Genomic DNA, 14173 nt, shown 5'->3' with positions numbered 1-14173 from the left:
CCACATGTATATTACAGGGCAATAGAGCAGGAACCTGTTTTATTTTTCTCATCGGTGGCAGAGTTATTCTTAGTAACTTGACAGGACGGATTCATTGAAGGAACAGCCAGGTCTTTCTGCTTTTGTGGGATGTTAATGAACAAATGACATTGCTAATTGTTATGAAGCTACTTAAAGCCTGTAATGAACCACCCTGAGAGCTCATTCCTCCTTCCACATGGTGTTCTCCCCTCCCGCCTCTTCATGCACATTATTACCAGCATGTGGCAGCTGCAGCTACTGTTGCCTTGTCCAGGATGGAATGGCAAGAGCTGCTCAAGTATTTATCACTATGTCGCCTTCAAATGGCTGGCCCAGAAATCATAAGAAAGTTACAAGCTCCCCCTCTTCTTCTGGATAGAAGCCTTGGTATTTTGGGGCTGAATGGTGTTATGTCCATCTAGCATTGGCAAATCTTGGTGGTTTCTTTTGTGTCCTGCAAAAGACTAGAGATGATCCTTCGATGTTTTCAAGTAGAAGGGTCTATTTCCTCTAGGTTTTCTATTTGGGTTTAGATGGCACCTCACAACAACACAGGATGCTTATTGTCATGCTTTCATTCTGAAGGATCCTAATGCACTTTGCAAGCTAAGGTCTGGATGGTTCCATGCAGAGGAGACCCCTTACTAATGTGGAAAATGTGGATAGCTGCCTCTATAGCAGAATCTTTCCCCATCCTGGGAGCTGGTGGTGTGCCCTCCAGGGCTGGGGATGTGTGCTTCATCGCCCCTGCTAACCTGCAGTCCTTTGAGAAGTAAATACAGTCTCTGCAGCCATAGTAAGTAGTTGACATGAAGAGTGTTGCCAGGAAGCTGGAAATGGCTAGGGTCCCTGGAGCCAATGCAGCCGCAGGGGGCCTTTGCACACAGTGATGTGGCTTCCAGCAGATTCTCATTTTATCTCTAGATCATTTCTCCTGGGGACCACGCTGTTCTGCCGTTGAGTGATTTGGGTTTACCTTGTTAGTTACAGTGTGTAATAAACCAGGTAGGCAGCTGCACATCTACATTGCAATGTTAACCCAGGCTCTTACCCAGGTTTTAGCCCAACCCTCCCATCTACATATAAAAACCTCCTATCTGGATTGGGAGGTGCTTTAAACCTGGGCTCATCTTATGGGTGCATAGACTAGAACCCAGACTCTACTTCAGCTTGGGCTGGAACGTGCCCGCTTTGCAGCATGGATGTAGGCTAAATCACTTCAGTGCTGATAGTCCTCCAGTGCCTTACCATGGTGCCCTCTGAAGGATTGAGTAGTTCTCTCACTATTGAGGGGGAAAGAATCCTAGCCTAGAGTGTCTCAGCACAAAGAACCATGGGCTGTACCCTCCAGCAACACCTGGGGGAGTGCAGAAACAGTGAGGACACAATAATGCCGGTAGTACACTTTCAGTCGGGCTGCTCAGACCTGGGCAAGGTTAAAACTCAGGGGCCAATCGCACAAGTTAACTTAAACTGAGTGAGATCTACCTCCCCCTTTGCCTCTTTGTGGGAAGAAGCATTAGTAAGTGACTGACAGCAAATATTAACTTAGGATACGCTGGTTTTCTGCAGGTTTTGGTTATCCAGTGGCTGAAAAGCAGCCATGAGACTGACTAATTCTAGGCTGTGTTTGATTAGTCAGATGTCAGTAAATGGACCTGCAGGTTCACGTCAGAAGGTTCTTGCTCGCAACAGTACTTATTACTAAAGCAAGGCATTGGCTCTATGGAAAATAATCAGATACATGCAAGGAAAGCAGCACTGTCTAGCAATTAGTAGGACAAAGCTTGGGTTCTCATCCTGGCAATGCTCCTAGCTCGCTGTGTGACACTAGGATCAAAGGTGCCCCCAGATTGCCCTACTGAGGGGGAGTGGGGCTCTGTCCTTCCTTAAGCTCAAAAGTGGGCACTAATTTTGGGTGCCCAACTCGAGACACCATTAAAAAGTCTGATTTTCTGAGGGGATGAGCAATCCTAGGGTGAGGTTTCCAGTCTACTGGAGGTCAGACTAGATGATCAGAGTGAACCCTCCTATCTTGGAATCTATTAATGATCTAATCTGAGGGGAAATTCATACACACCTTGTGGGAATACTGCCCAGCCAGTTGCACTGAACTAATTGTGCCCCTGCCTGTTAGCACACATGCAATGAAACTGTGCCTACATCCCAGGGATTCTTTAAAGAAACCCTGATTATTTGCTGTCTTGGTATTTGGGAAGGTGATTAACAGTGGGCGGTGATTACTGGTGGGGTTTTTTCCTCTTTCTCTCGGTATTTCCATTCTGCCCTTGAATTACTCCTCACCCTCACCCTTTGATTCAGCCCTGCAAATAACTGTGTGTTTCAGATCATTCACTTGGAAAGGCTGAGGCCCATCCAGAGCCAGTCATGGGCACTGAGCAATTGAAAATCTGGTCCCATATCATTCTTGACCATGTTCTTTGCCTCATAATGCTTTACACCTGCAAAGGGTTGTACATATAATCTACACATATAATGAATTAGCGATTTAACATATGATTATTGTTAATCATAATGCCTAACTCTTACAGCTGTTTTCATCAGTAGATCTCAGAGCACTTTTCAAAGAAGGTCAGTATCACTAATTATCTCCATTTTTAGATGGGGAAACTGAGGCACTGAGAGTCACTTGCCTGAGGTCATCCTACAGTCCAGCGGCAGAGCTGAGAATAGAATCCTGGTCTCCTGAGCCCCAGCCCAGTGCTCACTCCACTAGGCCACACTGATTTGGGGCAGGGACGTGACCAGTGATTTTGTAATCTGCTGCAGTCATTAACTAGCCCACGGAGGAAACATCCAGCCAGGTGTGTGCTCACTGGGCCCTTCACTCCTAAAGCCCAGACTCTGTCCATTCCTTGCCCTTCTTCCCCAAGAAAAGAGCCACTAAAAAGGAAACAAGCCCAGAAAGGCAGGGGGAAAGTCCTGCAATCCCATGCAGATAATCGCTGCTTTGACAGGGAGGAGAGGAGAAAGCAGGGTGGCTGGTAGCTGACTTTGGGGTTTAGGACCCAGAGGAGCCAGCGGCAGGCACCAGGGATTGAGGAGGAACTAAAAAGTTCTCGGTGTGGCTCAGACTCTGTGCAGCCTGGGGCACTGGGGGATTCTGCTGCAGCTCTTCCTGCACCATGAAGGAGACTCTGTTCAAGGGGAACTTCTGGGTGAGAGGGGGAGCTGGCTGGGAGATGTGTATGTGTGTGTAGGCGGGGGACAGCTGGCTTGGGGAAAGAGGAGCTGGAATGAAGCTAGCACCAAACTGGGCTTTTCTTGATTCCCAAGAGCCTTTAAGGAGAAGCTTAATGCCCTGGGCTGGAGCTGCCTGCTTGTCCCAGCCTTTCTGATCCTGCTTTCCCTCAGCTGGAGTAAGCTGGCTTCTGCTTTAATGCATGTCATCTTGGAGACTGCTGATGCATAGCAGGAGAGGAGCGCCAGGGTTTCTGTGGCTCATAAAGTAAATAATGTTCATGGTTAAAATTGCCTGCCAGGCAGTAACTGCAGCTGGCTGGTCCTCTGTGGTGTTTGGATACTGTATGCTGCAGCTTTCCTTGGACGGGGTGTTCTTCACTTATTGTTTGTGTGGCTTTTGTTGTGTGCTGTCCAGCAGTGCCTGTGCGGCACTCCAGAAGTGGTTGCAGTTCCGTGGTGAGCGACACCGTCCCTCGGTGTATGTACTTGGGGGAACATTCGGGCCCCACTGAAGACAATGGGACTTCTGCCATTAACTTCCATGGGACCAGGATTTTAACCAATGGGGTGGGCACACAGGGTCAGATGTGCCCCCCCGCCCCCAATTGCCCTGCTGGGAGGTAGAGGGGCTCTGTTCTCCTGCTGTGCCTGCCCTCTGGCACCCTGGGCTCCTGTCCCTGGCAGCTGGGTCAGGCAGGGAGTGGAAGGGCTGCAACCAGCCACTATATATATAATGACAGGTTTCAGAGTAGCAGCCGTGTTAGTCTGTATTCGCAAAAAGAAAAGGAGTACTTGTGGCACCTTAGAGACTAACAAATTTATTAGAGCATAAGCTTTCGTGAGCTACAGCTCACTTCATCGGATGCATTTGGAAGTCTGTGCAGGGGTTGGCTGGATTAGCTGAATGCGTCTGCTGCGGTTTGCAATGTGAGGTGTAAATGCTGAGTGTTGTAATGGGTCCATTGTCTTGGCCTGGTAGCATGGCACAATCGGTATGAAAACATAAGGTACGTATAGGGAAAAATATGAAAATAAGCATTGGTTCGTGCCTCACCTTCGTTTTTCAGCTATAAACGACACCCCTTTTTATCTTTGCTCTGTTTTGTAGACGTGCTACAGAACTTCATCAGTAGGGACGTAGGTCTGTGAGATCCAGGGCTATGTGTTTAAAAAAAAAAACACCTCACCTCTGAAAACTAAATTCAACTAAATCCTCCTCACCCCTAGGATTTTAGAGAGGGCTGGGAAAAGGGGTGTGTGAATGAGCCATCAAGTGCATGTGTAGGGAAAGTATTAGGGAGGTTTGAAAAAACCTGCCTCTGAGCAGTTTGCCTGTTTCTGATGTCACTGTGGGCTAAGGGGATGTCTCAACTCAAACTTACTTTGTGGTCATGTACAGTCAAGTTAGCTAGCTTGAGCGAAAGCAACCCTACCACAAAATAACCCAGATGGGTTAGATTAGCCACATAGAGCAGCTGCATTCCTTCTGCGTTACTTGCTTGAGCATCAGCAGCACTCAAGCTCCCCCCCCCCCCCGCGACGGGCCAGCTACCTCAAGTTTAATGCAGCACCTAACCCAAGCTAGAGATTTTTGTGTGTGGACGGGAATCAGGTTAGGGGCAGTGCTCAAGTTATACCTTGAGCTAGCACTGTAGTGGAGACAAGCCCTTGAGTTAAAAATGGGGCATCAGATCATCCCCTCCCATTTTGAAAAGCTGCAGGAGGGGGCTCTGTGGGAGGAAATCTCTAAATGGAGTCACCTCTGCCCCCCCAACCCTAGTTGGAAGAGCCAGGACCATCTTCTCAGAGGTCCTGTATCTGTGGTCTTGGCTGGGCAGCCCTCTGCTTCCTGGCTCCATTCGAGTGCTGATAGTGTGTGTGTGTGTGTCTGTGTCCCCAGAGGGGCTATGCAGGGAAGGCTGGGGGCTGAAATATCTTTTTCTGTTAAGGCCTTCAGAGGCCAAAGGAGAATGATGTATGTCTCTTCCCCTGCCACTCTCCCCACCCTACGAGACTCCCCAGCATGGAGTTTTCTCTACTATAGGTTTCAGAGTAGCAGCCGTGTTAGTCTGTATTCGCAAAAAGAAAAGGAGTACTTGTGGCACCTTAGAGACTAACAAATTTATTAGAGCATAAGCTTTCGTGAGCTACAGCTCACTTCCGATGAAGTGAGCTGTAGCTCACGAAAGCTGATGCTTTAATAAATTTGTTAGTCTCTAAGGTGCCACAAGTCCTCCTTTTCTTTTTTCTCTACTATAGTGACGGGGGAAGGGTATCACAGCAGGGGCTGATCCGCCCTTCTGCACGGAGAAGGGGAAATCCATGCATGGAAGGCACTCAGGCCTTCCATGCATTCATGTATTCATATATGAATATATTCAGCATTCATATATTCATATAGCCCAGGGGGAGGTTTTTTGGGGCCAAGGGAAAACGCTGCGTAAACCTGCGTGCCTTCACACCCAAAGGAAATACAACAGAATCTCCCAAATTCCCTCCTCCCCCGGCCCAGCCACACACTGCTTGCTCTCCCTCCCCTGTCTCAGGAAGGGTTTACAAAACATCTCCACTGATGCTGGGTGAACGTTTTAGCCAACAAATTTTTCCCAAGAGAGCAAAGCTGCTTCGTCGACACTGAAATGTTTTTGGAATTGGTGTCTTGTCGCCGAATTGTTTAGTTACAAAGAAATATGAAAGAAAAAATCTGATATTCGCACATCTCTAGTTGGGAGGCCTCGGGTCTTGGGTGTCCAGTTTGAGACCATCAAAGGCCTACTTTTCAGAGGTGCTCAGTGCTCCAAAGTCCACTTGGAAACCAAGGGTGCTGTGAGTGCTGAATACCAGTGAAAACCAGGCCTGGGGGAGGGGGATGGGGGGGAGTTTGTCTACTTTTGGGGGCAGCTTTTTGTTCTGTGTCTGTATAGCACTTAGCACAATGGGGTACTGGTCCAGGACTGAGGCCCCTAAGTGCTACCACAATACACATAATAAATAATAATAATGCTGGACACTTCTGAAAATGTTGTCCCCATCTCCTTCCCCCTGTTGATGAGTCAGAGCCCCTTCGTGATGAAAGAACCTGCAGCACTGGTTTAGCAATGTGTTTTACATTGCCAGCTGGGGTACAGCTCCTCCCAAATAAGTTTTCAGCAGCAACCCCATGTGGCCTCTCCCTTTCCCCTTGCATTTTCAAAGAAGGGGTCATGGGTTTTGTGGTTAGCAGCCAAGTGCTGTAGGGTAGTGGTTTTCAAACTGCAGGTCGTGACCCAGTACTGGGTCACAGAATGTAAGGCACTCGGTTGTGGCGGTTCTGGTCAGCACCACCAACCGGACCATTAAAAGTCCCGTCGGCGGTGCTGCCCGGCTAAGGCAGGCTAGTCCCTACATGTTCTGACACAGCGCTGCGCCCCGGAAGTGGCCAGCAGCAGGTCTGGCTCCTAAGCAGCAGGGCCACGGTGCTCCGTGTACTGCCCCTGCCCTGAGTACCAGCTCTGCACTTCCACTGGCCAGTTCCCAGCCAATGGGAGCTGTGGGGGGGGGTACCTGCAGGCGAGAGCTGCACGGAGTCACTTGTGTGCCTCTGCCTAGGAGCCGGACTTCCTTCTGGCCACTTCCGGGGTGCAGTGCAGTGTGCGGTGCCAGGACAGGTGGGAAGCCTGCCTTAGCACCCCCACTGCACTGCTGACCAGGAGCTGCCAGAGGTAAGCCCATGCCTCTGCCCCAGCCCTGAGGCCCCCCCCCAAACCTGGAGCCGCATCCTGCACCCCAAGCCCCTCATCCCTGGCCCCACCCCAGAGCCTGCACTCCTGGGCCAGAGCCCAAAAAAATTTTTTTTTTTTTTAAATTTCATTTTGTCAGCAGGGCAAAACCACCTTTTCCCCACCCTTCTACTAGAATGACGGAGGGCGGGTTATAAAAAGTGCGTATTCTTCCCCCCCAAAACAAAACCTTCCCCCCCCAAATTTCAAAACTTTTTGTTTCTATTTTTTTTTTTGTAAACTACACACATCTAATTTTGGTTGACATTTTGTGTGTGTATGTGTGTGCACGTGCACGCGTGCGCAAGTTTTCATTTTGTTCAAAAAGATAATTTTCCATTGCGGGGAAAGAAGTTCAACATAACATTTTTGATCAGTTCGACTAGCCCACACATGTCAAAATAAAAGACTATGGAATGTCTTATGGTGCACGAGCCTTGTTCATTTGTGAATCATGCAGGGCCCGATCTGGTCAGCACTTGCGTCTGTGAGTTAGTCAGATCGTGTGCGTGGCACCACGGAATTCAATGGCACTATTCACAGAGTAAAGTTACCCTCTGGCTATGTCTACAGTGGTGCAGCTGCAGCGCTTCAGTGTAGACGCTCACTATAGTGATGGGAGTGGTTCTCTCTCGTTGCTGCAATTAATCCACCTTCCTGAGATGTGGTAGCTAGGTCGACAGAAGATTCTTCCATAGACCTAGTGCTGTCTATACCGGGGGTGAGGTCAGCATAACTCAGGGGTGGCCAACCTGAGCCTGGGACTGAGCTAGAATTTACCAATGTACTTTGCCAAGGAGCCACAGTAATATGGTCAGCATTCCCCCATCAGCTTCTCCACCCCGCTCCCAGTGCCTCCCATCCACCGGCAGTCCTGCCGATCAGCACCTCCCCCTTCCTCCCTGCACCTGCGATCAGCTGTTTCGCGGTGTGCAGGAGGCTCTGGGAGGGAGCGGGAGGAGCGAGGGCATGGCAGGCTCAGGGGAGGGGGTAGGAAGGGATGGAGTGGGGGCAGAGCCTGTGGCAGAGCGCGGGGTTGAGCAGGGAGCACCCCCTGGCACACTGGAAAGTTGGCACCAGTAGCTCCAGCCCCGGAGTCGGTGCCTATACAAGGAGCCGCATCTTAACTTCTGAAGAGCCGCATGGGGCTCCGGAGCCACCGGTTGACCACCCCTGGCATAGCTAGAACTCTCAGGGGTGTGGATTTTTCACACTGTCGAGAGACACAGCTTTGCCAATTTTCAAAGCAGCAACGGTGTTAGTCTGTATCAGCAAAAAGAACAGGAGGACTTGTGGCACCTTAGAGACTAACAATTTTATTTGAGCATAAGCTTTCGTGGGCTACAGCCCACTTCATCGGATGCATAGAATGGAACGTACAGTAAGAAGATATACATAAAGAGAACATGAAAAGGTGGAAGTACCCATACCAGCCGTAAGAAGCTAATGTCAGTTTTCAGTATAGACCGGCCTTCAGTCCTATGTGTTGACAGGATTTGATTGCAGTAGTACCTGCAATTATTAGTCCATTCCACGCTCCTCATCCCCCTCCTTTTTCAAAACGCTCCAGTTCCAGTATATTGCTGTCCCCTTTCAGCCTGGTGGGAAGTTTTATTGTGGACACCGGAATGTCAAGGCTTGTAATGGACATGCAACTAGATTCTTAATCCTGCTATATATGGCACTTTATGAACAGACTGGAAGAGATGGCTTTTACCCAAGGATGATTACAGTCTAATCTGCAATATTTTTCTTGTTGATGTGTTTTGGTTTGGTTTGGCATTTTAACTATTTCTATTTTTAGGAAGTTTTAACAGGTTTGCATATCAGAGCCAATACAGTAAACATTACAACAGTGAGCTTTTGTTTAGGGAAAGATTATACAGTACTATAATCACTGGATCTCTTTATTTGATGGGGTGTTAGCATGCTACAGAGTGAGCATCTTTACATTTTTCAGAGAAGCAGCCGTGTTAGTCTGTATCAGCAAAAAGAACAGGAGTACTTGTGGCACCTTAGAGACTAACAAATTTATTAGAGCATAAGCTTTTGTGGGCTACAGCCCACTTCATCGGATGCATAGAATGGAACATATAGTAAGAGGATATATGTATAAACATACAGAGAACATGAAAAGGTGGAGTAAGAGGCTAATTAATTAAGATACGCTATTATCAGCAGGAGAAAAAAAACTTTTTTAGTGATAATCAAGATGGCTCATTTAGAGTTCTAGTGATTTGGTTAAATTGAGTGAAATCTCTGATGACATGTATTTAACAAAGCAGGCACATCTCTCAACTGTTAATAGTCAAACAAATCAGACGGGTGTGCTGGGTTTTTTTTGCCAACTGTGGTTTGAGTATTGAATAAATAGTAACCAAATATCTAAGTATCTATTTGTCCTCTGTCTGTTTTGCAGGGTACATAATTGGTGCATTAATTTTTCAGTGACAGCCACCTTTGTTTGAACCTTTCCTCTAGAGTTGGACTATTTTTCTTTTTCCAATGGAGGCTATCAGAAGCTTATCAGCTACTAGTAGATAAGAGATTAATTCCTCATTTCATTGTGTGTGACCATTTCTGGTTGGAAGCCCCAGTAGATTGCCAAAGGATCATTTGGTAATTAATATCCATTAATTTGTGACAGTTGGTTATAAATTGCATTCAGTACCCTCTGACTGCAGATGTCCGCCATATATGTATAAAATCTCCTCATTTTCCCAACATTTATCCCCCTAATGTGCAGTTTTTCATTTGGCAAAACTCTCAGTGTAATAAAGATGACAGGGTTGAGCCAAGGATTAAAGGGTTACAATGCATTATAATTTATTTTGATTTGTGTTGTGCTAGTACCTAGAAGTGTCATTCAAGGATCAGGGCCCCTTTGTGCTAGGCTCACAGGATGAAAAGACAGTCCCTCAAAGAGCTTATGATCTAAGTACTAATGACTGCTGATTGGCCAGGACTGCTTGGTGGGGGGTGCAGATGTGTGTGGGAGGGGAATGAGTGATGGAAGGAGAAGCCAAGGAAGTAAGTTTTTAAAGAGGGATTTGGTTTTAGGTTCTCAGGTCATTGGCTTTGGCAGGTTATCTGTGTATCATTGCTGTGCTAGCTGTTGCATGCAGCGTTAGAGCTCCAACTTCCTCCTTTCATTTTTTTCTCTTTGTTTACTGGAAAAAGCAAGAGGAAGAAGAGCTTTTCTCCACTAAACCTACTAACCTTGTGTGAATGATGAGGACGATACCATGGGAGAGTAAGAACTTCTCTGTAAGGCTGTGTCTGCACCGGGGACCTTGGTGGCTATACTTCTCCACCAGTGTTAGCAAGGGTGGATTCTGTAGGGTAGACGAGCATCATGGCGGGGAGGAGGGTAGGAAAGGGTTAACTGTGTGATTGGGCTAGGCAACATATTGGCTAAAAATAACAAAACCAAAGGCTGAGTCCTGTTTCTACTGGAGTCGCATTGATTGTAAATTATGACTACAGAGTTTCTTAGTTTAGACCAGTCTGAACTGTCACCACTGAATGACAGCAGGTACAAAAGAGTATCCATTAAAGTACAGCTGTGGATGCTGACTGTCCAAAGCCACATTCTGATTGGCTGGTGAGGCCTTCTTGATGTCACAGGTGCTCACCAATTTCCAGCTGTACTCAGCTAGGACCTTCTAGTTAACTTATTCAAAAAGTCCCTATGACCGTTGTGGTAAAGGAGGGAACTGTTCTGATGCTTCACTGATAAAGCATAGAAGGACAGTGAGTCCTTCAAAGTCACTACCTTGTTAACCAAGCCAACCAACTTCCACTTGATTTTGATGTGAACTGCTTATTTTGTATCTCCATCTGTCTGTCTGCACTGATCCTCTTGCGTGACATTAGAATTCAAAGAGCTGCCACAGAAAGCTGTTTATGTATTGTTTTCATCTGAAAAATAGTAGCTAGAGGTGTCAGATTAGGTGGAGACTATACATTTACTAGTAAACACAGTTCAGATTGTGCAACCATTCCTTGTTACCTGGCCTCACAGTCCCCTCCTGTTTCCAGTCTCATCCACTTGCTCCACTGTCCATATGCTTTTCTTCTCTTCCCCTTTGTTCTTCATGCTTTTTTCTTCACCTCTGTTCTCACAACTTTTCTCCAAGTATTGTCACTGTAGCTTATAAACAAACATTTTAAGAATGCAGCTCCTTCAACATGCATGAACAACAAACCAACTTGAAAGATGATGGCTCAGTGCGTGTGATGTGCCCCTCTTGTGGCTGACCTATAGAGGATAAGAGTCTACTACTGCTACCAGCTAATGAAGGCACTCCTTTAGGTCCAGTGATGGAGGTCTGTGATTTGAGGGTGAATGTCTCAGGCTCACTCCTTGCTGGTGGACTTGTGGAGGATATTGTTGCAAAACCAATCACATGATGTTATTTTCATTACCCTTTCCTTCACTCCACCTTGTTTCTCACTTGTCCTGTTAGGCCTAAACTCTATAGGGCAGAGTGGTCTCTTTTCTCTAAATCACCATATTCACTGCAGGCATTGTAGACATAAGCTGTGTGAGGGATTCTTAGTTATGCCCTTCACTGAGTGACACTCCAAGTCCAGAAGCAAAAGATCAGTTATTAATGTTCTACAAATGGAACATAAATGGAAAAGAAACCTGCTGAAGACAATCTTTTCCCCATTCTTCTATTTTCCGTTGGCCTTTCCTGAAGCAATTGCTGCCAATTGAGCAAGCAAAGTTTTTGCGACTTGTCATTTTCATCTCATATTGTTAGGCCTGTTCTTTTATATTTTTTTTATCACTTCCTGAATTTCTGTGCCTGCTTCTCCCCAAACCAGTTTCTTTCCTCCCACACCCCGAATATTTCAGGTAATTTGGCAGGCAAAACCCTTGGCTCTTTTTTTTTTTTTTTTTTTTGCTGACCGGGGTTTGAGTATTGAATAAATAGTAACCATATAACTTAGTATCTATTTGTCCTCTGTCTGTTTTGCAGGGCACATAATTGGTGCATTAATTATTAATGTCCACTAACTGGACATTAATTATTGTCTTGGATGCCTGTAAATCAAACCAGCAATAACAACAATGATTTAATTGCTATAAAACAGACAAAGCATGACCTAGTGGAATGCAATCCTGAACCTTGAAAGCAGGGTTTTCGTCCTCATGCTTTGCATGTATGGGAAAATGTTTCAGGAGGAGATGTCTGGTAAAATTTTCAAATGTGCATAAGTGACTTAGGAGTCTAACTTTCGAAACAGCTCTGTACACGTGGAATATAGCAGACCTGGATGCTAGGTACCCTCCACTAGTATTGGTAAATGGCTCCTTGCAGCTTGGTGCTCTGAGCGTGTTTTTTGGAAATGGCTGAAATATTAGTTTCCATTTGTTTGGAATCCTGTGTATCTTTTGCAGAATCTGGAAACATCAGCTGCTGATTTGTCACCTTGAAATTGTTTTTAGCATTTCCGTGGATACACCGTAAAGCACTTCTGGGTTTCTGTTAATAGCTCTAGCCGAGAGCTAAGAAAGTGGCTGAGGGCTGAGAACTGAACTTGTGCTATATTATAGCTCCCAGTATATATCATAGAAGATTTTGTGAACAAAAACATTTCCCGTCACGTGCTTGTTAAGTTTACTTAGGAATTCAGGTCTTCTCTGCCCTGGAAGCCTTGCTGCTGGGAAACTAGTAAAATTGTGTCAAACCAAGGGGCTGAGGGTGAAATCCTGGCCCTATTGAACTCTATGACAAATGTCCCATTGACTTGCATAGGGCTAGGTTGAATTATTGAGGGTGGAAGGGATTCATAGTCATGCTTTTTAAAACTGATTTTTCATACCCATTAATTTCCAGTATAATTTCCAGCATAAAAAACATTAGGGAGAAAGAACATCATTGTTAAAGAAGTACCACCTCTGCCCCTTATTGAGGTGCCAGAGCTCCCAGTACTCATCTCTGAGAGCCCCAAGAGGTCCTTTAGTAGAACTAGGGAACACCAGACTGGACTTCCCTGATAGTTGTAAAGTTTACATATAACCAAAAAATTCTCCTGTGCCCCCCCACCACAAACAACAAAAAGCCTTTCAGGATTCCTTTGTTCATCGAACTCCCCCTCCTTCCACAAATCCACCTCCTCTTCCATCTTCCTTTGCTGTGACACCTTCCAAAACTTGACTGTTAGGCAGCTGCTGGGCTGAGACCACTGCCTGTCCACTTTGTCTCATGGTTTCCTTGTGCTCCCGATCTCTCTGTTTGTCTGCACCTGCTCTCTCTTGTCTTTGGGTTTGTCTTCGCGCAGACCTGCCCTGGTTAAGTTAAATTAGTTAAATCAGTGCAAATCCCATGGGGGCCTCTCTTAGTTCAGTTGAGTGGCTGGTTTTGGTTTAACTTAAACCTATTCATAACTAACTCCAGATCAGATGGAAATAACCCCACTCTTATAATGGAACGGGAGTGTCCTACCCAGGGATTTACACCAGTTTAACTATACTGGTTTAAATTCACATTTTTAGGCTATTATATTTTTAGGCACATTTACTGGCAAAGCCTTATACTTACACGGGGGCAGGGGCCATCTTTTTGTTCTGTGTTTGCACCGCACCTAGCACAGTGGGATTATTGCAATACAAATAATAAAAATCAGGTAAAAAACAAAGGCAGAGTCACCCTTTGCATGTCACCTTTAAAATAATCATGAGTGACCATAAGAACAGCCCTACTGGGTCAGACCAATCGCCATCTAGCCCAGTATCCTGTCTGCCGACAGTGGCCAACACCAGATGCTTCAGAAGAGATGCTATGATGGGACTGCCTACAATGGCATGTGGCCCCTCAGCGACTGCCAATTGCAAAAATCCCCAACTGCTGGAGATGGGATGCTAGATGGGGAGAGCTCTGAGTTACTACTGAGAATTATTCCAGATAGTGGTGGGTCTTGCACACAGGCTTGGGGTCTAACTGATCACCATATTTGGGGTCAGGAAGGAATTTCCCCTAGGTTCAGATTGGCAGAGACCCTCAGGGGTTTTCGCCTTCTAATGCAGCATGGGTCATTTGCAGGTTTAAACTAGTGTCAATGGTGAATTCCTGTAACTTAGTCTTTAAAGCATGATTTGAGGACTTCAGTAATTCAGCCAGAGGTTATGGGTCTATTACAGGAGTGGGTGAGGTTCTGTGGCCTGCGATATGCAGGAG

General features: G+C 46.3%; 1 protein-coding gene across 2 annotated transcripts in view; it reads left to right on the top strand.

Moving 5' to 3' along the window:
* Nucleotides 1–3102: 3102 nt before the first annotated feature.
* The window catches only part of PSTPIP2 (proline-serine-threonine phosphatase interacting protein 2), a 67699-nt gene continuing 56628 nt past the window's right edge, over nt 3103–14173 (top strand). For both annotated transcript variants that reach the window (XM_043514528.1, XM_038402120.2), the window contains exon 1: nt 3103–3200. In XM_043514528.1, the coding sequence (XP_043370463.1) occupies nt 3168–3200 (33 nt within the window). In that variant the 5' untranslated portion in view covers nt 3103–3167. The remainder of the gene's footprint in view (nt 3201–14173) is intronic.

Source organism: Dermochelys coriacea, chromosome 5, assembly GCF_009764565.3.
Source record: "Dermochelys coriacea isolate rDerCor1 chromosome 5, rDerCor1.pri.v4, whole genome shotgun sequence".
Classification (NCBI taxonomy): domain Eukaryota; kingdom Metazoa; phylum Chordata; order Testudines; family Dermochelyidae; genus Dermochelys; species Dermochelys coriacea.
Note: the sequence above shows the minus strand (reverse complement) of the source record. Positions and strands in the feature narration are given on the sequence as shown.